The 24,837-nt window shown below is 42.3% G+C and overlaps 1 protein-coding gene across 1 annotated transcript in view; it reads right to left on the reverse strand.

Annotated features, from left to right (window-relative positions):
- Positions 1–24,103, reverse strand: part of LOC117664594 (inactive phospholipase C-like protein 2) — a 53,872-nt gene extending 29,769 nt beyond the window's left edge. Inside the window, exon 1 of the mRNA XM_034415669.3 lies at positions 23,539–24,103. Coding sequence (XP_034271560.1) covers positions 23,539–23,763 — 225 coding nt within the window. The 5' untranslated portion in view covers positions 23,764–24,103. The remainder of the gene's footprint in view (positions 1–23,538) is intronic.
- Between the last annotated feature and the right edge of the window lie 734 nt (positions 24,104–24,837).

A 24,837-nucleotide genomic window follows, 5' to 3' on the forward strand; every position in this document is an offset into this window, starting at 1 on the left:
AATGTGTATTTTTTTTTCCTTTCTTCCCATTTTGAACTCCGTATTGCCATAATTCAATCTTGCAATTTGCACCTTTTTTTTTTTTTTTTTTTTGCTAATGCACTTTCTCTCTAAAGTGCTTGAAACTATGCTGCATAATGCCCCAAATTATGTTTAGCATAAAGGAGATAACTATTCCATACACAGTCAAGTTGAGGCACTGAATCCCATCTCCCATCCCATCTCCTTTAATGCAGAGATTACATATCCCAGCAATCTTCAAACTAATGGTACTTCTAGTGTTCTCTCCCTTAAAATTATTGCTATTTTGCAAACAATAGACAAGACCACCAATATCTACCTGAGTTCATAGGCATTGTCTGCAAAGTCTGTGCTAATCCTTTCCCTAATCCTTGTTTCCCAAAAGAAATCCGCCTTAGACTGTAAGAAATAAAAATAAAAATAATCTGAAGCTTGGCTGCAAAGAGGTCTTAATTTTGCACTTTATTTTTAACTTCAAGTTGTTGTTATTAAAGTATTCAGGGTTGCTTAATCATAAACTAGCTATTAATCTGGTTTCAGACTACATGTTGAACAAGATTAAAGCAAGTAAGTAAAGTCTTCTTTGAGTGGAGTTCAATGCCTGGTGATTAGGATATTCATGCGGTTTTCTTGGAAACAATACAGAAAAGGTTTGCCATTGTGCTCTGCCAAGATTATTATTTTTTTCTTTTTTAGTTTTCCAGACCAGCCTGCAGCCCTGATATTCTCTAGATGTCTCACCTCCATTTGGATCCTGATCTGTTTAGTTCTCAAGCCCAAGGCAAGGTCAGCCAAGTGATACCCTGTGCAAAAGCTGCAATAAACTGGTTATTAAAGCTTTATTTTTAACCAGTCCATATCACACAAGTGACACATTAAACCAAATCGCAATACAGTATGGCTTAGCATGTTATGCAGACAACCTAGGAAACATATTTGAACATCTCCTGGAGAGAAGGCAGAATCCTACCCTAACCAGAGATTTTACATTATGCTGCTTTGTTTAAATCCAAGCTCCATCTCAATCATGCAGTAAGCAGAGAATTGTTGGGGATGAGAAAACATCAGCTTCATCACTTCCTAGAGGGAGATCCCTTCCTATACATTTTTTTTCACCCAACAAGCCCAGCTGAAAGGCTAGATACAGACTTCCTCAGGAAGTTTGTACAAGAAAAATAATTCTTCCTGTCTTTAAAATCAGAACAGGTGTTTTAGCCTGAAGTATGGCAATAAAACAGTGGAGGAGAAGAAACACAAAGTAAAGTAAAATTAGAGCCAGGAAGGCATGACTCCCAATAAAAAGGGCTAGACAGACAAGCAACTTGCTTGGCAAAGGCTTAATTTAGAACTGATCTCACTGGAATATGGCTTTTTATTTATCTTGGCAACTGGCACTAGTAAGATAATAACCCCCAAGCTGGGGATACAAAGCCAAACGAAGGCCACCATTTGGGTATCCAACTCATGGTGTTCTAATAGGGACATGGCTTGGCTACTCACAGAGAACAGTAGTGGACTAAAAGGAGCACTGCTCTGGTCTAGACTAACAATTTTTATGTAAGTGTCTTCCACACCATTTGTGTACTCTTGGTTGCAGCTGTTGCATCAGACTTACAACAGTGATGGAAAATGAAGGCTGCAACATTATCTCAGCTAATAAGCAACCTCCATCAAGCATCTCCTTCTATCAAACGTCATCTAGTACTAACCTTCCAGCAGCCAGAACAATAGGAGAGGTGGAAAACAAAGCCACTACTCTAAGATGTAACAATACTGAACTCATGCTTCTACATACTACAGCCAATGGACACCAAGGAAAAGTTTTAGAAAGGGATGAGTGCCAGCCCCTTTTGGTGACAGCACTGTTTTTCTTCACCTTACCTTTTGTAAGTGACCTTTTTTAAAGAGCTTACACTATAGGTTTCATGTGTTTAGCTCTTCAGAATGGTGGGAAAACTGCACTACCATGCTCTTATTTTTTAAATAGCTTTGCCCAGTGGTCAAATCCAAATTTTTTTTACTACCAGTTCTGTGGGCGTGGCTTGGTGGACGTGGTGTGGCTTGGTGGGCATGGCAGGAGAAGGATACTGCAAAATCTCCATTCCCTCCCCACTCCTGGGGGAAGCATATTGCAAAATCTCCATTCCCACCCCACTCTGGGGCCAGCCAGAGGTGGCATTTGCCGGTTTTCTGAATTGCTCAAAATTTCCGTTACCGGTTCTCCAGAACCTGTCAGAACCTGCTGGATTTCACCCCTGAATTTGCCACAAAATTTTATTGATTCAGAGGCTCCAAAGGCTGGAAAAAGATGGGAGCATCACAGACCTTTAACTAAAGCTTTTGTAACTAAGATCTAAAGTTAGAGTTGTTGCTATTGTTTTTCCCTTTCTGTGCCAGGTCTTTTAGACTGTAAGCCGAATGAGTGACCTCTGTAAGCTACTCTGGCATTTTTTTGGGCTAAAAATAGTAAATGTTTCAAATAAATAAGTAGCAGGTACACAATATTCTTCTGGAAATCTATATATTTAGTTTTTAACAGTTTTCCCAGCACACTATTGACATTACTCAATAATTGCCAATACTTCTTCTTTTTTTTTAATGGTTTGTTCAGGCTAATATTCCTCAGATGGTGTTGGACCTCAATTGACAGAATTTCAAGCCATGCTTCAATTAAAACACCATCAATGATAACCCTGCAATGGCTTGACTCAGTCAAAGGCTGCTTTGTCAAAATAGTTATTATTCGCTCTTCGGCCCCTCCATTCACTCAAAAGGTCCTGTAACAACTTACAAATATTGCTAATGGCAATTCGTACACTCTGACCCAAAATAAAACAGATCACAGAAGGAAAAAGTTACTAAAGCAGACGAAGAGAAGAAAACATAAGAAAAGTCATGTTTAGTTATTCAGTTCTTGCAGGGAATCTTCATAGCACAGAGGAAGAAAACAAGAACTCTGCCACTGCTCCTATTTTAGATAATAAATGAGGGCAGACTAGTTTCCCTTTGTCATGAAGCTCTTCTTGAGAATTAAGAAAATCAGCTTTCCAAATTCACTGCCCTAAGGTAGAAGGTCTGAACTGAAAGTTGTAGAGTTCAGTAGCAGCATGTTCTACAAATGATCTGCTAGGTAAGTACCATTTTATTCATTTATTAAATTCCAGAATAAAAGGCCATCTGAGACACATGTGGCACATACACACACACACCCTTGGGGGCAAAATTCAGCAATTAAGCAACCAGCTCAACCAGGCTTTAATCTCAAAAATTAGTGCTTATCAACTGTGGAGTAGAATTAATTTTGTTGTGGGATTCTGGAGAAAACTTGACCCTTTGCTGTTTTATCCCATCTAGAGTCTCACTCTGGCTGATATCTTCACAACACACCTGAAAAGGGAGCCAAGGTGGACAGGGAATTCCGGCTAAAGAGCAAGGTCCAGCAGTTGGATACTGAAACAAAACAATTGAAGCATCATATTGGTCTTGGCTGCCTTTCCCTGCAATCTTTCAGATCTATCCAGACCTTCTCTTACTGGCAGGATACATCCCAAGCCAAAGGCTCATCTGAAATTCAATCAAGGGCCCAGCTGGAAAGCAGCCTTCTGCTCCTGGTGAATGCCCAAAATAGTTTGCCAGCCACCTGTGAATTCTCTCTGAAGTACAGCCTCTGCCGGTTCCCTGCCACCAACCTTTCCAAAGAGTCACATCTTTTGGCAGCAGGAACACAGTCCCAGCCTCTCCTGTGACAGCTGCAGGTGGGGATCGTTGCAGCAGGGCTTCAGCTGTCACTTGCACACAGATAATACAGTAATCGCTGCGTCAATCAGCCAGTGCAATGACGACAATGAAAATAAAGCATATTTGGGGAGAGGGAGAACATTTTCATTAAAATCACTTTTTAAAGATTAATCATGATGTTTGAACTATAGGTATCTGTGGGTCTGCCATTGATGTGCAATATTCTTCCCTCTTAGTATTTGACAAAGATAGCACTATAGTTAAAAATTCATTTGTGCTGTCCTTTTCCACACTCCTGTTTAACAAACCCTTATTTTTGAGAAGATCAAAATGCAGTCAGAAGCATCTGGGGACAGCTTGTCGGATTTATTTTGAAAGTTGGTAGTTTAAATGAAAAATAAATTTGGTATTCAGGTGAAAAGTTCTGAATGGACAGAATTCAAAACTGCACATCCCTTTCAACCTTTTTTACATAATGCTGAAGATTACATATATTACATACATATAGTGAAGACTAATCCCCATCTTCATCATTTAACTCAGGAAGGTAAATTCAGCCACCAGATTTTTTTTTTTTTCATTTGAAGGCTAGACTTACAACATTGGAAATGGAGACTTTTCCTTCTCTTGGGGAAGAAACAGTCAGCCTCTAGGAAAAAGCTTGTCTTTTTTATTGTCCACATTCTATACAACCGGGAAACTAGCGACTGAATAACAAGAAAAAGCAAACACAAATGAAGAATATTTTGTCCAGCCAGTTTGGTCTAGTGCTTAAGGCACTGGGCTACAAAGTGCAAGACCATGAGTTCAAGTCCCACCTCAGCCATCAAAACCAGCTGGGTGACCTTGGATCAGTCACACTCTCTCAGCCCAATTCACCTCACATGGTTGTTGTTGTGGGGAAAATAGGAGGAAGATATGTTAGATATATTTGCCACCTTGTGTTATTTGTAAAAATAACAAGGGTGAGGTACAAATAAATAAAAATAAAAAAGTAAACATTCAACATCTCTGATCTTCAGTGGACTCTACACATGTGCTGAAATTCAAGAGTAGGAAGAGGTGGGCTGCAGGAGGATCTCACAGGTGCTAGCAAACCGGTTAAATTTTTTACCAGTTCAGAAAACCAGTTAATTTCACCTCTGGCTGGCCCTGCCTCACCCCGCCCCTCTCAGGAATCCCCCGCATGCCATTTTGCATTCCAGGTTAGTGCAGGAGGACTTCTAGACCCAAAATGGAGCGCAGGGGGGCTTTGTGTGCCCCCATGCTTCGTTTTGGCTTCCAGGGTGGTGGAGGCCTTCCAGGCCCAAAACGGGGCATAGGGGATGTCGCGCCCTCCCGCCCCATTTTGGCTTCCAGGGTGGTGCAGGAGCTGTCCAGGCCCAAATTGGAGTGCAGCGGGCGTAACATGCCCCTCATACCCTATTTTGGCTTCCAGGGTGGTGCAGGAAGTCTTCCATGCCCAAAACGGAGCACTTGGGGGGACATCATGCGCCCCCCCCCATTCCGTGTTGCATGCCCCCCATGCCCTGTTTTGGCTTCCAGGGTGGTACAGGAAAATAGTTGGGATTTTTGCATCATCATTACTGTGGGGTAAATTTAAAATGGAGATTTTGCATTATGATGGCTCATAAGTAAGTAGGAACCAGTAAAAGAGGAATGGAAAAATCCCTATCTGTAGATCAGTGTTTTTCAGTCTTGGCAAATTTAAGATGGGCGAACTTCATGCTGCCTGGGGAAGTCTGAGAATTGAAGTCCATGCACCTTAAATTCCCAAAATTGAGAAGCACGGGGTCTACACTAGAGTTTAGGATTTTCCATTTCTGTTTTATTTAGAGTGATTAAAGCAACAAGAACCACTACTGGACTTTTTGTGAGAAACTGAAATTAAAAATTGATCTGGGCTTTGATGATTAAATAAGGAATTATGAAAATAATGTAGACAAATGTTAATCTTAGAGTAAGAGTTTGATATATTTTATTACTTATATCTGTACCAAAGAAAGTTGGAAGTCATTCTTTTCAGTTTTCCTTCTTTTCTTCTTTCTTTCTTACACTTTCACTCTTTTTCTGTGGTGTTGAACACAAAACAAATCATGGTTTATAAAAATCACAGGTTCATTAAAATATTTTTAGCATGGAAGTGAACACAGAAATCAATAAATTACTTGGAGAGTTATGTTAAATAATCGTGACCATCATGGTGGCATAAAATAATCATGACCAGCATTGTGAAAAGCACAGTTTGCAATGTGGTGATGCTCAACTTATTCTTATCTTTCCACCTTTGATCTTCTTAGAAAATTCAGTCCAGGTGCCGTACTGGTCGACACGCACAACAACTCTTTTGTGCTGTGTTTATTATGAAGCATTGTGCCAAGGAAGGTCCATGCTTTCTCCTTCCCTTCTTTCCCTCCTACCATCTCCTCCGGCTGCTCTGTCTCAGCTTTCACAGACAACTGTCCCCCAGGGATGGAGGCTCCCTTGCAGGGCACGATTGAACTTCAACCCCAACGGCGGGCCAGTCCGGGTGAAAGGCGAGGTGGTGGCAGAGCAGCCGCATGTGAGGTAGATGCCGAAGGCGGCCAGGGCATGTTGGTATGAGTGTGCCAAAGGCAGCTCCTGCACTGGGGTGGCGTTACCACTTAAAGAAGCTGATGTTGTTGTTTGCATAACAATCTGATCGGCAGTCCCTCACTACGTGATTCTTCCAACTCAGGATGAAAAGAGGTGGACAATTGGAGCTTCTTTTCTGATGCCAGTCTCACACATGCACCCCCGCACAGATGATTGGGTGGTACAGACTAGTCTTTTTCTCTTAAGGTTGTAGATCTGGGCCAACTTGCCCCGTGCCAGGCAGGAGCAGCCCAGCAGGTGGCCCAGAGCAGCATGGCCAGGAGGGCAAAGAGCCCCCATGAGGCCAGCAGCAGCACGGGCAGCCGCTCCTTGGCCAGTACAGTGCCTGCCATGGCTGAGAAGTGTCCCAGAAGCAACAGGGCCAGCAGGCAGGGAGGGCGGAGGCTGGGGCAAGTCGAGAGTTTGGTCCGTTGCAGCTGCTACAAGCAGACGGTGGGATGGAGAGGGCAGTAGTAGCCCTCCCCCTCTCATCGGCCCCCACCTCACTGCCTCTTGTATGTTTAAAAAAAAAGAAAAGCCCTAGTGCTTATTTTGCAGCCCCCAAAAATATAACTCAGTTTTATTTTCAGGGAAACACGGGTATACACACACAAACACACACACACACACACACACACACACACAAGAAAATAAAATTATAATTTTATAATTATAAAGCAAAACCTGTTTTATCCAGTGGAATAGGAAATCCTCTGCCAAGCTAAGCAGGTGGTGACACTATATCTCAAGAGAAAAATACTACTGCACGCACAGCCAAATAATTCTGGGGTACATTTGGCTGGTAGAGGGGTGTGAAAAGTGCCAGGTTGCAATTAGAAAGGGGGTGAGGGTAAATTTGACCATGTGAGGGTAAATTTGAAGGATTACACATCTTATCAGAACTGCACACCTGTTTAACCTTCCATTTATATTCTCCCCTTTTCTTGATTATTTCCTCATGCTCGAATTTTAGGTCATACTCCTCCGGGAAGGCTCTCTCGTTGTCCTCTACAAATACCATGCTTTTATAGTTTACAAATAACATTAATGATAGCCAAGAGAGAGAGAGCTGATACCTAAATTAATAAACAAAATTCCAAAATAACCAGTAGATGTGGCTCCCTCCATTGAACAAATTCCTGCCTCTTCATATATAGAAAGTGCATGAAAAAGGAGCACACTCAAATATCCCTACAGCAGAGGTGGATTCAACTTATCTTTACTATCGGTTCGCAATGGGGCTGCTTGCACGCTTCTGCGTATGCGCTGAAGCTTCCTGATGATTTCAGGGTCGGTGGGCAGAGCCTCCCGCCGGTTTTACTACCGGTTCTATAGAACCGGTCTGAACCGGGGCAATCCACCACTGCCCTACAGCAGTACTACAGAGTACTCGGATTACTCTTAACGTTCTTAAAAGCAACTTTCTAATTAGAACTCAAGACTCACTTTTAGGATTAAGGTTTTGTAATCTGGGCTGCTCCCAGAAGACTGATACGTACCACTTTTTTAAGGGTCAAAAGTTAGTCAAAAGTTGTGACCACAGTACAAGCAAATTGCAGGACAAAACCTGAAGATTAAAGTCCAAGTTTTAATCTCTGAACAATCCAGGTTTTACCCTCAGTTTGGTCATCTGCAGAATGGGAATATCAAGCATCTATCACATAATTCTAAAATAGAGTTGACCGTTATAGCTATATACATGTGAGCCAATGTGGGAGGGGATTAGTGGGTGGCTATTCCTTATATTTATTTCACAACTTTCAATTACCAAATTACCAAATTTGTCTCTTTTCTACAGAACTCAGAGCAACATATGGAAAAAAGAATTAATCCACTTTATTTTCATAGTAGGCTAGGGCGAGAAAGTATATTGGATTAATTGTGATGGTCTGTTTTTTCCCTGGGGAAGATAGTGAATTTGGAAAGAGGTATCTGTCTCTACTTATTTCAAAGACCAGGCAGAAGGAATTCTGTTGACAATTCCTGTGGGAGTAGATAGCTTTCTCCCCCTTAATCTTTTGCTTAGAAGTCAAAAAGAGTTCAGAGCAATAAAACTGCCACAATGGCCTTGATTATTTTGTTATTTTATTTATTTATATAGCTGCCTATCTTTCAACCAACTCTAGGCAGCTCCAAATCAAAAATTAAAATGATTATATAAAATCATATTAAAAACAACTATTTATTTAAAATATTTATTCTATTGTCATCATATTGTAGGGTAGACACTTAGTCCAGCATACCTTCCAGATACATAGTTGTAATTAGCTGATATTTAGGTGGTTGAATTTCCCCTGGTTCAGCAAGAAGTTCCATGCTTGGTAAATTAATAAATTGACTAGGGCCATGTACTAGAGTCTCCTGAACCAATGGGGGCTATTAGTATCAGAGCCAGTCTACCACCATGTTTTGGATCTCTGGATATATTTCACTAAGTCCCACTGTCTGAAAGGAGAACATGTTTGCCTTATACCAGAGCCTAGATCAGTGATGGCTAACCTTAGTGCGCGCCCAAACCCCCAAAATGCAAGGCGTGCATGGCCCCCCCACGCCCCCCACGCATGTGCGGCAGAGACCCGACAACCATCTGGCCGATGGGAGGCATGCGCGCATGCACGGCAGAGCTGAACTGGGGTGATGGTTCGCATGCCCACAGAGAGGACACTATGCGCCATCTGTGGCGCACAGGCCATAGTTTCGCCATCATGGGCCTAGATCTTACTCAGTAACAGACAGATTTTAGGACTCATGTGTCTGATATAAGTTTTGGATTTTAAATAAGCAAATTTCATTTGCTTCCAACCCACAGGAAGGCTGATGCTATGTTCATTATTGAATTTCCATGTTAGCAGGATAAGGTGTTTCTCTGGGTTGGGGCTGGTATGACCTGTTTTAGGATCTATGCTACTCTCTTAAGAGTTTGTGACCCTTCATGCTTTTGTTGGTTAATGACCTAAATTTTCTTCAGTTTGCTCCCCCTCCCTTCAATAGACTTGATAGAAGGAAGGATGTGGATTTAAAATCTGTTCGAATTCTATATTTCCAATTCTTCAGCCACAATTGTCTCTCAATGATCAAGTTAACTACCAGCCTCTGGTTATGAATTGAATACTGCCCAAACTACCATCTCCATGAAGCTTGGCTAGCATGTTCACACTCTGTTTAAGCTCCCTTTGCTCTGGAGCAGGGGTCAGCAACCTGTGGCTCTGGAGCAGCATGTGGCTCTTTCACCCTTCTGCTACGGCTCCCTGTCACTCAAAATATGCGTCACAACCACCAATGTGCAACACCTGCCAGCATGCAATTCAATCCCCTCTGGCCTTTTCAACCCCCGGTAGGCCAACCATGAATAAATCCAAGAAAAGAAAAGCTTCAGAAGAAAACAGAACGTTTAATTCAACTACATATGCTAGTTTTGTGGCCACTCAAGAAATAGTCAGGCATGGGAAGGGTTTTGTGGCTCCCGGTGTTTTCTTTTCTGTGGGAAACTGGTCCAAATGTCTCTTTGAGTGTTTAAGGTTGCAGACCCCTGTTCTGGAGGAATGAGTTGATTTAGATTGTTTGGTCCAAAGGATGGAACCCTGGCAAAACTGAGACTCTTGCAGGTGTCTTTCCCGCCGCCTTGAAAGAGGCGGTGGTGAGGCCTCTCCTCAAGAAGCCTTCCCTGGACCCGGCAGTATTGGCTAATTATCGTCCAGTCTCCAACCTTTGCTTCGTTGCGAAGGTTGTTGAGAGTGTGGTTGCGCGACAGCTACCCCAGTACCTGGATGAAGCGTCGTATCTAGATCCGTTCCAGTCGGGCTTCAGGCCTGGATACAGCACGGAAACGGCATTGGTCGCGTTGGTTGATGATCTCTGGAGGGCTCGGGACAGGGGTTGTTCCTCTGTCCTGGTCCTGTTAGACCTCTCAGCGGCTTTTGATACCATCGACCATGGTATCATGCTGCACCGGCTGGAAGGGTTGGGGGTGGGAGGCACCGTTTTACGGTGGTTCTCCTCCTTTCTCTCTGACCGGTCGCAGTCTGTGTTGACAGGGGGGCAGAGATCGACCCCGAGGCCCCTTATATGTGGGGTGCCACAGGGATCGGTTCTCTCGCCCCTTCTGTTCAACATTTATGTAAAGCCGCTGGGCGAGATCATCCGTGGTTTCGGGGTGAAGTACCATCTGTACGCTGATGACACCCAGCTGTACATCTCCACCCCGGACCACCCCAACGATGCCCTTGAAGTGATGTCCCAGTGCCTGGAGGCCGTGCGGATCTGGATGGGGAGAAACGGGCTCAGGCTCAACCCATCCAAGACCGAGTGGCTGTGGTTTCCGACGTCCCGATATAGTCAGCTGGCGCCATCGCTGGCTATTGGGGGCGAATCATTGGCCCCCACGGAAAGGGCTCGTAACTTGGGCGTCCTCCTGGACTCACGGCTGTCTTTAGAAGAGCACTTGATGGCCGTGACCGGGAGGATTTTTCATCAGGTTCGCCTGATTCGCCAGTTGCGTCCCTTTCTAGATCGGGACTCGTTACGCACAGTCACTCATGCCCTCGTCACCTCTCGTCTGGACTATTGTAATGCTCTCTACATGGGGCTCCCCTTGAGGTGCACCCGGAGGCTCCAACTGGCGCAGAGTGCGGCCGCGTGGGTGGTTATGGGAGCAACATGGAGCTCCCATGTAACACCTCTCCTGCGCGAGCTGCACTGGCTCCCGGTGGTCTTCCGGGTGCGCTTCAAGGTTCTGGTTACCACCTTTAAAGCGCTCCATGGCTTGGGACCTGGTTACTTACGGGACCGCCTACTACCATCAACAGCCTCCCACCGACCAGTACGCTCCCACAGAGAGGGGCTCCTCCAGGTGCCGTCGGCCAAACAATGTCGGCTGTCGGCCCCTAGGGGGAGAGCCTTCTCTGTGGGGGCACCGACAATCTGGAATGAGCTCCCCCCAGAGATACGGAGGATTCCGGATCTGCGCACCTTCCGCCGCGAGTTGAAGACGCTTTTGTTTCATCAAGCTGGCCTCGCCTAAATCTTCCCCCTTTTAAGTGTAAATTCTAAATTTTTAATGGATTTTAAAATATGGGTATTTTAAATTGGATATTAATTCAGCCAAATTTATTTAATTCATTTTATTCGATTTTAAATTTTGTATATTTATGTGTTTTATTTCATGGCTGTGCACCGCCCTGAGTCCTTCGGGAGTAGGGCGGTATAGAAATTCAATTAATAAAAAAAAAAAAAAAAAAAGCTGTTGCTTCAAACACTCTAAATAGCAAAATCTCCATTTTTATTTATTTTTTGTCATTTGGGATTTCGTCTCCATTTTTGTCTATTGGGGTCCCTGAATTTAGTGCTGCCAGGGGATAATTAATAGATGAGAGTATTGATCAGATCTAGGGCTGCCTGAAGGAAGGTTTGGATGGTCAGAGAAAAGTTTATTCCTCACCACTTCCAAGTCTTCTACTCTGTGGTCTTCTCTCCTTGTCTCATTAGATGTGTGGTCTCTGTGCAAGACCACAGTCCTGCAGATATGACTTAAGAAGGCCATTGTAGAGAGCAACAGAGATGGTCTTCAGAAGCCATTAAAAAAACAACAACGAAAAGGCATTCTTTAAGCCCTAAGAAAGGATATCATGTTAGGAAGAAATTCAGATTGGCTTCTCCTTGACTCAATGGCATGTAAGAGGGGAAGATGTAAAACATAAGCAGACATGCAAGATTCTATTATTATAGCCTATCTCAATAAAGTATAGTTTTGCTCTTCCAATGGGAGTCAGTTTCCTGATCTGGGCTACCTCTTAGGGCTGGCAACTATGCCCTCAGGATATCTGGAGGGCAAAAAGTCACTGGGCTTCCAGGAATTAGTATTTATCTGATAAAATTAATTTAAACCAGATTGGTATAATGATTTAAAGCGAGAAAAACTGAGAGATTGAATTATCTGAGCCACAAAGTTAGTTGGTTGACTTTGGGTCAGTTCTTCTGATTCAGCCCTAGGAGGAAAGCAATAGGAAACTGTTTCCAAAAATCTTATCAAGAATACCACAGGTAGCAGCAGTCCAGCCAGGTACCAGGAATCAAGACCAATTCAAAGGCACACAAAGCCAGTTTTATAGCTTGGGTAATTTTGTTCCATCAGTGAAGAGCATGAGAGGTGACCAGCACCTGCTGCTGCTTGTTTGTTTCTGTCCTCTCCTCAGCCTGGGCTACCTAGTTTCCAATAGGAACAGCAATGAGTAACTGTGAAAAGTATGCAGGACATGGGCAGCAGCTTGGGAGTTGCAGTACTGATAATACTTTACTTAGAAGGTCATGGTGCTGAGTTAAAGGTTCTTGTTGCTGCACAATGAGAGGTTAACCCCCTTGCTCATTGCCTATTATTGAAAAGATCTTCCAAGTTATCCTAGGAAATATTTTTTTAAAAAAAAAAACTAAGTACAATAACCAAGGTGCATTTGAGATTGTCATGACCTAGAAAATGGCAGTGGAATTCATAGGCAAGCATATTCTCTAGAACAAGGAACTAGAAACAACAGTTACCTCCTCACACATGAATTAACATTAGGGTTTATTCTAGTCCTTCCTCTGCGGTGAGATGGAGGGAAACATCATCTATTTCAGAGTGGCCTGCCTCCATCATAGTAAAATCAGAAGGTATCCCAACATAGATTGATTGACAGACCAAGCTAGGAGTTTAACCACGATGTGCAGTCACATTAATCATTAAACCATACCTTTTATCCATCAAAATGGCTGCTTCATAGGGCATGCTTAGCAAAGACCAAATAAATCAGATTATAACTTAAGTGTGACGCACAAATTCTGCAAGTAAATTTCACACATATGAAAAGATTTAATACATCAGATCTGACTCCAGGTGATTGTTCTATCCTAGAATTCATTTTGAGTTTTTAGGAATACAGTTTGGATCCTTCAAAGCAACCTAACTTAGAAATTTCTCTGCATTTTTTTTTTGGGGGGGGGGTCTGGATTTTTCTACTGTCTGCCCGTATTCATTGGAAAAAGGTTATCAGTCACACCATTCCTCACACAGCGCTTCCCAGGACTCCCCCCTCCCCCAGCTACTGGGAACAATAAGCTTCCTCTCCCACCTCTACTCTCAAGTGCAAGCATGCATTCAGCCTTTAAAAGCACACCACTAGCCTGGAAGACAAGCTAATTCCTCCTTCTCTAAGGTGCAGGAGAAAGCCTGGCAAAGGAGGGGAGGGTTGGAACGCAGCCCACACACCCTGTATTAATAGCACTGGAGCATCAATGCTTAAAATAGGCTGCAAGGAGCAAAGAGGCGGGTCTCGGGTGACAGCCACCTATTCTGGAGATGAGCATCTATGATGCAAGAACAGCTAAAAGCCAATTTTAGAAACACACACCTAACAAGGGCATCTCCCCATAGGCAATGGCTGATACCCTAGAACTGATTTGAAATTGTTTGGGGTAAGAAAAAAAAAAGGGAAGAACAGTTATAGCAAGATGCCTTAAGGGAAAAGAGAGCTGGAGAGGAAGTAGTGTAGCCTGCAGATTCTACCCCCTCCCCCCCATGACTTATCATCCTCAAACAGAAGGATTTCTAGTTAAAGCTCAGCTAGGTACTGTCACCTAAGCAGCCTTAGCTACTCTGGAAAGTTAAGCAGGGATCGAGCTGGTTAGTACTTGGGAGGAAACCACCAAGAAATCCCAGATTATAGGCTAGATTAAGAAATTGAAATATTATATCTGAAGAAGGCAATGGCTATCTTTTTTTCTGTCCTGTTAGCAAGAAGATTGAATGGATGTGTCCACAGAGTTGAGTTTTACCTACTTAAAAAGATTTGGAATGAGACCACAGTTTAGGGCCTGAACTCAAGCTTTGAATGCCAAAGATCGGCGATGGACCTTGCCACTACAGGGTCAAGGAACAGAAAACTCTGTGCCCAAGATCCTGAAGAAACACTGTCGGCTCAGGAGGCAAAAATGAACTAGATAGGCAAATAGATTGATATGGTATTTTGTGAGAAAGCTTCTTTCCTCAGTCCAAAGGAAGATTTCTGTCCCAAAATTTGCAAGCTACCAGTTAGAGAAGATGACATCTACTTTCTGTTCAGGTCTGATAAAGTTCTGGGCATTGAACTTAAATTTCATGTTAAAATGATATTTGAGAGGTCATTTAAAACAACAATGCTGCAGTGATGGAAATATACCTTTGTATGCATAAAATTCCACAAAATCTTTAGTTTTAAAAGGACCTCAGCACAGCACCTGGTTGAACGGACCAATGACTCAGTATGAAGGCGGCTTCATCTGCTCATAAATCTTGTCAATATAATTTAGATAGTTAACTATAAACTTAATTTAATTTTTACACTCAGTCTTTTTTTGTGTGTGTGCTCATTGCTTCACAATTCCTAAAACAGAAACTGTAGATGTTGCCAAAAATAAAAATAAAAATCCATTTAGAACATAAATCTGCAGGGAGGGGGAGAGGAAATATAAATCTGGTGGGGAGGGGGAAGACGAGAAGGACAGAATTAAGAACATTTGTTTAAGAATATTCCCATAATCCATTTATTTCACTGAGCAACATGAACAATGCATCTGATGCACAACTAGATCATCAATGCCTATAATTTTCTTAAACTTGATAACATCCAAAAAGAAGCTTTCGACAAAGTTGACCTTTTCCGTGTACATGCAGAATCTGAAATAGTGACATTTGATTTCATACATTTGATTCCAAAATCTAATCTTAAACCATGTGAGCAATGCCAAATGGGACCTATCGGTAATACAAAGCTTTTTATTTCTGGGTTTTTGTCTTCCCACGAACATTAATTATCATTCTACGCATCCTAAGCGTGCTGGATCTCACTACTTTGTTTTCAGATCTTTTTCCTTAGAATCAAATCAAATGGTAACAAAACTAGCTGGAAGGATTTCTGCAAACTTGAATGTCTTTCTAATCTGGTAATATTTTTTTTGGGAATGGATATTATGGTTTACTACACAAAAATCAATCTCCGAGAATAAACTAATTAAGATTTTTATTTATTTATTAATTCAATTTCAAAAGCTACCCACCAAACCAGTGAACTCTCGGCAGCACACAATATTAAAAACAATTAAAACATGATACAAAAAGAAATTAAATACAAACAGCAGCCAAAAGGTATTATATTTCATTGGTGTCAGCATAACCAGGAAAAGGGAGCCTTCACACACTCAGAACCCCAAATATGGGCATATAACCAGGTTTTCAAAGCCTTCCAAAAAGCCAGAAAGGTCAGGGCTTCCTAATCTGAGGGAAGATGATCAAGACGGCAGGGTACTACAGCAAAGAAGACATGCTTCCTAGTACCCAACAGCTGGCATGGGCTGATGGAAGCTCATAATGAGAATGTCCATTTTGCTGAACCATACAGGATAGGCAGAAATGTCCAGAAGAAGATTGTCCCTTAGGTAACCCACTCCCAAGCCATGAAGGGCTTGAAAGGTACCTACCTGTACCTTGATTTAGGCACACTAGCAATAATGGTGTTACACGTTCTTAATAGCCAACACCATTTGTAACCCAAGCAGCTGCATTTTGTACCAGCTGAAGCCTCTCAATGTGCCTCAATTAGAGTGCATTGTACTAGTCCAAGCAGGAAATCACAAGGACATGAATGACAGTGAGCAGAGCCCCCCGGTTGAAAAATGAGTGCAACTGGCACACAATCTGAAAGGCTGTAAAGACCCTCTAGCTACTACCACCTATTCTTCCAGTTGGAATTTTGCATTCAAGAGAACCCCCCATATTGTGTACCAGGCCCAGCTGAGACATGTCATCCCATCCAGGACCAAAAGTAGAAAAAACTTCGTAGTAGAAGGGCTAATCATCCAAAGCTACACCAGTCTTGTTGGAACCCACTGCACCTCATTCATACCCCTACCGCCTCCAAGTAGTGAGATAAGATGTCCAGAGTAGACTAAGGTGGAGGTATCATCAGCATATTGATGTTTCACCCCAAACAGTCAACTCAACTCACCCAATGGCCTCATGTAGTTGTTAAATAAGAGAGAATAAAGAACTGAACCTTGCAGCACCCCAAAAAACAGAGACTGTGGACTGGATCTATCACCTTCTAGCAACATTAGCTGGAACCAAACATAGAAGAAGAAGGACCAGTACAACACAATGCCGCTCACTCTTAACTGCTAAAGCCAATCCAAAAGGAGGCCATAATTTGCAGTGTTGAAGTATACTCAGATGTCAATAAAAGCAAGAATGTATGCACTGCCCCCATCCTGTTCTTGTCAGATGCCATCTCATATCCTAGCCTGAATCCTGACTGAAGGAGATCTAGATAATCCACTTCTTCCAGAGCCCTTCGAAATTGCCATGCAACCATTTTTTCTACAACCTAAAAAGGAAAAGTTAGAGGCTAACAAAACTCCAGATTAGTTGGGTCTACTGATGGCCCCTTGACATATTGAGTCATAAACTAGTACTAGTATGTGAAATAATAACAAATAATGGTATCGTATTGGGTGACTTCAGTAAAAACCTCTCCTTTACTACTGAAATACTAATCTGTCACATCTGCATGATACAGCAGAGAGGATAGAATCAAGTTGAGTTGATCCAGCCATGTGCATCTACAGGTGGCAATATGATGGAACACAAATGGCTTTGGAAATATGCAGTTTAAGAAAGAAAGTGGGAGATCATATGGAAGTTCATAACCTGAGATTGATTTTGGAAACTATCTTAGTCAAAGTCCTTTTATCAAGATCTAAAATACCACCTGGCAGGCATGGGGAAGTAAAGCCAATGGAGAAGGATAACAGGAATGTAGTTCAACAATATTGAAAAAGATCATAGGTCTGTCACCACTCATTTGTTACTTTCTGTCAATGATGCTATTCCATCTGGTGTAATCTGTATACTAGCATCAGAAATTCATAAACAGTTAAAAAGGGACATTTAGAATTGTTCAGTACAGAAATGCTCATTGCAGGAATCTCTGCATAACACTCAGATTCTTTTTGAACTCATCTGCCTCCCCCCAAAGTGTAAACATTGGTTCATTATTGAATTGCTGTTTCTTCTTAAAAAGACTTTCCTAACATGTCACGTAATAGAAATCCATGATTCAATATCCTATCCTCTAGGATAATGACGAATAGGTCACAGCCACCTTCTGGATGACATTCCTAGGTATGTATGAAGAGTGCAATTGTATTTCTCTTCAGGCAATTTTCTAAAAAAGATAAATGTACCCAGTTCTTCCACCTACTCATCATGAAAGCACTAGTTTTCAGTCACCTGGTCATTTGCATTGCTCTTGTTTGTACCTTTCCCAACCCTGATAGACAAATTTACTTTTTATAGTGGTATCCAAAATTGAATATAGTATTCCAGGACAATGCAGAATATAATGGATCTCTTACGTATGGTCTGGAAATTATACTTCCACTGGTGCAGCCTAAAAATCACATCTACATTTTTTTTGCAACCACATCACGTTGTTGACTCACATTTACCTCATGATCAGCTACAATTTTAAAATTCTTCTATAGATACTATTTTTATAGATCCATTTTTCTAATTGACGAAGATCCTGTTTAATTATGTTTCTGTTTTCTAGCACATTAGTTGTTATCTGATTTAATTTCTGTATCATCTGCAAATAGCAGGAGGGTTAAAAGCTAATCTTAGGCAGAATCAGAAACCAAAAACAAAGGCTTTTTTCCACTGTCTTAACATCCTTTCCTTCTCTGCCTAAAGGCTATGAAGCTAGAGATGTGAAAACAGCACTAGCAAAGGGCTTTTAAAGGTCATCCTGCTTTGTGGAAATCTATACAGGTAATTCTCCACTTATAACAGTTCATTTAGTGACTGCTCAAAGATACAGCAGCACTGAATAAAGTGACCTATGACCATTTTTCAGTTACCACCTTTGCAGCATCCCCATGGTCATGTGATCAAAATTCAGAAGCTTGGCATCTGGTTCATATTTATGACGGTTGCGGTGTCCCGGAGTCATGTGATCACTTTTTGCAACCTTGGGACAAGCAAAGCCAATGGGGAAGCACTTAACAAGCAGGTTACTAATTCAACAACTGCAGTGATTCACTTAAATTTGGCAGGAAAAGTCGGGGCAAAATTCACTAACTGGGGTAAAAAACGAAGTTCTCACTTAACAACATAAATTTTGGGCTCAGTTGTCATTGTAAGTCAAGAACTACCTATACTACTGTTCCTACATAAGAATTCCATAACTTTCCATAAACCTCTGATGCAGCAATTCCCTCTAAAACCTCAGGAGACTAGATAACAATAGTATCTCAGCACATTTTTTTATTCACAAATATTCCAAAGAGGCACAAAATATTCCTTTTTACCTGAGAATGTAGATATTTTCAATTTCAGCAATGTGGAATCGACAAAAGTTTTCTCAGTTGGTGGAAGAAACTCTTTAGGAAAGCTTAAGAAATAGCATTCCCCCTGGGCCTGCTTTAAAATTAAGCTCAGAACACAACATTATCATCCCAGCACTCAAGAATAGCAAGAAGAACTATAGTTTCCATATTACCTAGATTGCCTGGAACCAACGACAATCAAAAATATAGGGAAAACCACCTTTTTTTTTGCTTCAGCATAACTTCTTTAAATTAAGTTGAGAAATGCTGGGGACTCCTCCCTGCTTCAAACTCATATTTATTCTTTGGAAAGCCTTTTCCTGAAAGGTGCACAACTCTTAGTCAAGAGCTGACTTGACCCAGGAATTATGTGCTAGGGAAAGGGAACCTGCTTCAAAAAGCAATGTTGGCTTTGTTTCATTTTCATTAAATACAAACAAAACATAGTTTATGCGATTACTCTCCAGTTATTTATTAATTCAGTGTTATTACTGGAGAGGCCTTAATAAGCCCTCCCCTCCTTGTGGCATATTGTAACAGCTTGATAAGACAGAGGTCTCTGGGAACTATAATGAAATATTTCTAGTGCCTGTTAACTCTTGAGGCCTTAGGCTACAACTTCTGATTTAGCCAACTTTAGATAATTCTTTTCTGCAAAGAGAAGTGACTTCACAGAGTCAGGATCAACAATGAAAGTCTATGGCAGATCCTGGGTTCACATGTTTACAGATTGATGCCTGTCTACCCCACCAATCCCCTTTTAAAATAAATCTAACATTTTATTTCTCAGAAGTAATTGGCTGGATCCGGCCAGTTACATTTCCCTACAGTGTCTGAGAAATCCATTGGGAGAAATGGAAATCGTGGCTATGATTTCTGCCAGTCATATTTCCAATTGGGGCCAAATACAGTTATCATCCGAGTGGAGGCTCCTTTGCTTAAACATGCAACAGATTCTCTTCATGCATTCAGCAACACTTTAGGAGCTTCCAATCAAAGACAATCTGGCACTCTCCAGATGTTTGGTCTTTAGCTCCCATTAACCTCAATCATCATAGCCAATAGCAAAGGCCTGTGGGAGCTGTGGTCCGATAGATCTCTTTCAAAAATGAAGGCATGTAAATGTTAGTTCTAGAGGTAATGCTAACTCAGGGTAGGCATTGTAAGAGAGCCTGTTTAATCCATAATAGTAAAACGCTGGAGGAAGCACCTTTTTTCATTAAAATGTTTGTGAGTTGCAACTCCCTTCATCAAATTTATGAATTGACTGATTAGGATTTAAAGTAACTTTTACTCTCTGCACTGGCTTTACCTTTAATAATGATTTAAAGATTACCAGTTTTCCTTTACTTTTGTTTGGACTTTTTTATATGTACTGCACTCACTTTTGGTAGGTAATTTGGGTTGCTTTTATTGTTACGGATTTGGCTTTCTTCAATCAACTCTTTTGTTGAAAATATGGCATTAAAATTGATTTAAGATGTTGTTAATCTCTAATTAGAGATATAGCTTTCTACTTTAAGTAGTTTTGGGAAGGCTGCAGTCATGAAAATAATTCATTGTATAAAACCAAAAATTAACACATCAAGTTGTGAAGGTGCACTAATGACCCAAACACATCAAATAACATTGACGGCCTTTCTCTATTCAGACTCATTGATCATAGAATCCAAACAGCAGAACCTCTTGGAAACAATTTTTCCCAGAGCTGAGGCCCACAAGCTTACAAACTCCCACCAATTCAAAAACATGAAATTTGGCTCCACCAAAACGAAATGGCCTTGATCCCTTCAGTTTGAGTAAACAAGACATAAATAGCCCAAGGGAACCTGAGACCACTTCACAGAGAGGAGGGGGGGTTTCAAGGACAGAAAACAATTTTTGTCTTCCTATCAGGCTTTGGCTAATTTGCAGAAGATATCTCCTGTAATCTGCTAGGTTAACACCTTTGTTGCTGACCAGCTGATCCTGTGAAGAAATGATGGTTCAGCTCACATCCTAGCTCTTCCAGTTGAATGGACCAAGTCTATGTAAAAAGCTTTGCTGGAAAACTGGGGGGGGGAGGGGAGGGGGGGCGGAGTCACCACCATAAGCAGACATAGATAACATTCCCTCAAGAGACCCGTGACAGTTGACTGATTCATACATTGTGGAGCAGCGTGGAGCTCATTTTTGCTGCAGAAGCCAGCCTTCATGGCTTTCAGTTGAATTATTTTTTTTCCTGATTAGATGTTTTGGGGTCCCACATGTGATCCATAATCCTCCTCTTTCTAATGAATATTAGAGCCTTGGTACTACAGTGGTTTAAAGCACCCTGTTATTAACACAGCTGCCTGCAATTTACTGCTGGTTCGAATCTCTCCAAGGCTCAAGGTTGACTCAGCCTTCCATCCTTTCTAAGGTAGGTTAAATGAGGACCCAGTTTGTGGGGGCAATAAGCTGACTTTGTATAAATATACAAAAGTATGAAGGCTATTGCTTAACGCACTGTAAGCCGCCCTGAGTCTCCGGAGAAGGGCGGCATATAAATCAAAATAAAATAAAATAAATAAATAAATAAATATGGTTCAGAGATTTAGTAACATGCTAACACCTTAGTATGAGAAACAATATTAAAGAATATGATATACAAAAGGAAACCAGGTTTGTTAAAGTAGAATAATGATCCTTAATTCCTTACAAACATAGATTGGAAATCTCACGTTGGCTATGGAAATAAACTGGTAATGAGCCAATTCATAGCTCTATGTACTCTATTTATTATACACCATATGAACCTCATTCATTAAAAAGGCATAACCATCAGCAAAACCTGAATTCAATGTGCTTCTTGCCATTGGAAATAATTCAGGTCTTGGACTGCCAATTGCCATGTGTCTTTTCATGAACTTGCAGAAATACCAACATATGAAAAATGCCCCACTAATTGTACAAGTTCAAGGCTGTAAATAAAATGACAGGGATTGCATGCACCAATTCCTGTATGGAGAGCGATATGCAGGTAGTCCTCAACTTACAGCTATACATTTAATGGTGGTTTAACACCAGTAACAGCTGTTGAAAAAGGAAGTTAAAGTCTGTACTCCCAGTTACAACGAACACACCATCTGAACTCACCATCTCTGCACTTGTGACTGCAATTCAAGCACCTGGCAATCAGCTTGCATTTAACAACCAGCTGCAACGTCCTGCAGTCATGTGGTTGTGATTTGTGATCTTTTTTGCTGATTTCTAGCAAAAAAATGTCCACTGGATATGTTGAATCCACTTAACAACTATGTGATTTGCTTAACAGCCATGAAGATTTGCTTAACATTAGCTGTAAAAATTGTTGTAAAATTGGGTCCAACTTGACTTATGGCTGCAAGAACTTATGGTGGAAATTCCAGTTCCAATTGTGGTCATAAATTGAAGACTACCGGTATAAGTGGCTCCAGCATGTGATTCCCACATAAAATAATCCTGCAAGGCAATACTAATACTGATAATTACAGAAGGGTTATCAAAAAAGCGAAAGGGATAAAAATCATACAGCTGAATCACTTTTGGCTTAGGCTCATTTCATCACTTGATGGTTACAACAGCAGAGTACTATGGCATGTGGATCTTCAACCAATAGTAGTGACAGTCACAATATGCATACCTGTTCAAATGCATTAGTTTTTTTGTGGTGGGCTCAGAGGTTTAACTCAGCTTCCTTCTCACCCCATAACCACTGAACTAACACAGAAAAATCAAACAACATTTATACATATAGGAACCAGACTTTCAAAGGCATCTCTACTAGAACTTCAAAGCAGCAGGATAAAGTATGTGAAATGACTTTTCAAATAAACATTCTGGATGAGCTAAGGAGCGAGAAAGAAAATTTATGAGGGATTGAAAGCAGTCTTTTGCAGGAGAGGGTGAAAAAGAGTAGCAATCCCAGTTTCAGGGAACAAAGAAGCTGGGTTGACCCAACACAACCTGGTTATTGAATTTACCCATTTTGGGGTTTTGGTTCATACACGTGACCTTGAATTAACCAAATAGACTGGATTTGTACATATCAAACCAGGGAGAAAAAAAGATTGAATTAAACAAGCATATTATACAGTGCAAATGCAGTGCCTAGATTGCAACTGACCTGGTTATGTGTATCATATGAACTCAGCCAATGTGAATGTTCAGACTGGGTTGAGCATAGGAAATAAAGAATAGCTAGGAGATGTTGCAGAGAGAAATTGCATTAATCAGAAGTAGGGTTGAATCCGGAATCTCTTTCTTGATTACACACCATTCATATACACACCAATCTCCAGAATATCAGAAAAGAATGATGACCAGAGCACCTTTGCAAACATGCAGTGACTTTTCCTCTGTCTTTAGCAAACAAAGTAAAAAACCAAAGTATCCCCCCCCCCCCAATTTACTCATAGCAAGAGACTCGGAACCTGTTGTTTTAGAAATGGGAGGAAGTTAAGCAGAGGGCATTCAGAAGAAGGGGTGCTGCTGCATGGAAGGAAAAAAACAGATCGGTTAGGAATCTCCCGTGGGTCCCTCGGTTAATTTAGAAGGTCAGATGAGGACAGAACCGAGATATTCAGGTTGCGGCCGGAGGAGGTTAGCTTAAGTTCAGGTAGGTTGCCCTTGTGGATTGGGGTGGTGGGAAATCCCAGTGGGATTCCTGTTTATAAAGGAAAGAGACGTTACACACATGCCGAAGGAACCGACAGCGAGACGCTCACTAGAAAGGTCGCCGGGCGGGAGGAGGCGCAAGCAATTGGGACCCACCTTCATAATGCCAGCGGCAGGGGCAGCTTTGGCCAGGACTGGGGGGTCCCTCTCGGTCGAGTTGTCGCGGCTGGTACCCGCCGAGCTGCCCGAAATGGAACGTGGCGAGCTCAGGTCGTCCGGAGCTTCTACAGCGGCCGCAGCACCTTCTTCTTGCGGCGGGACGCTGGGGGCCCCGGGCCGGGGCGAGCCCGAAGGAAGGACACAGGGAGCCCCGTCCGCCATCCCCCCACGGGGCTCCCAGCAGCCGCACCGGCCCGGCCAGGCAGGAGTACTCAGCGGCTGCCCCAGTGGCGCCCTCCGCCTTGTGCGTCTCCAGCCACCGAGCGCTCCCGCTCTTGCTCCGGCGTCAGCGTGCCTTGTCTCGCTTCGATTTGCTCTGCCTTGCCGGCGAAGGAAGGAGGGTCGGACGCAGGGAACGATCGAGGAGACGCTGCCGCCGCTGCTGATGCCGCCGCCGCCGGGGTAGAGGGATGGCCGGGGCGGGGCCAGGCAAAGCACGGCCGCCCCTCTCAACCTCTATCTCCAAATGCTCTGCGGCCCCGCGTGGTGGAGCCGCGCGCGCGCGCCTGTGCGAGCGCCGCGCCACGTCTCGCCACGATTGTGCCGGGCGTTAAACACGAACGTGCGCCTACAAAGGCGACCCCCGCGTTAGTCTTATTCACATATGCAGACCCACTTCTCATTTGATGATTGGAAAATCAAGCCATGATTTAGGGAACAACAGGCTCTCTCAAATGAATAGCAAATTAATGTTTCTAAAATATGTACAAGCACACCTTTCTTTTATGTAATTCGAATGCAATTCTCGCTGAGCGTATAAATTTATACGCTCAGCGAGCAGCTGCCATCAGGATCAAATGACTTGCATGTCACTGGGAATAAACCCGAGACATCGCAGGCGACCTAACCTAAAGTTAGGTTAAGCTAAGAGAAGATCAGTGTATCCGTTTAAGAATCGGGCCTTCTAACAACACTGGGTTTGAGCTCCGCTGCAGCATCGATATTTGGCGTCCTGTAGAATGATGCTCTTTTGAAACAAGGCCAGAGACTCTCCCTGTATTACACACGCTTCATGGGACAATGCATAGAAGTGCGGATATCTTTTCTCCTATTCCACTGCATTTGTTCTTTAAATCATTTATAGGGTTGCCAGTTAAATTAGGATTGTACAGTCCCAGTAGACAAAAGTTTTTAAAGAATTTCCCTGGGACAATTTCCTAATTTTAACATTTCTACCCACAAACGAGGTGCTTCTCAGGAAAAATGTACAGATATCCGTCCTCAGACAATTTCCTA

The sequence above is a fragment of the Pantherophis guttatus genome, chromosome 4 (genome assembly GCF_059756535.1).
Source record: "Pantherophis guttatus breed Tessera chromosome 4, ASM5975653v1, whole genome shotgun sequence".
In the NCBI taxonomy this organism is placed as follows: Eukaryota; Metazoa; Chordata; class Lepidosauria; order Squamata; family Colubridae; genus Pantherophis; species Pantherophis guttatus.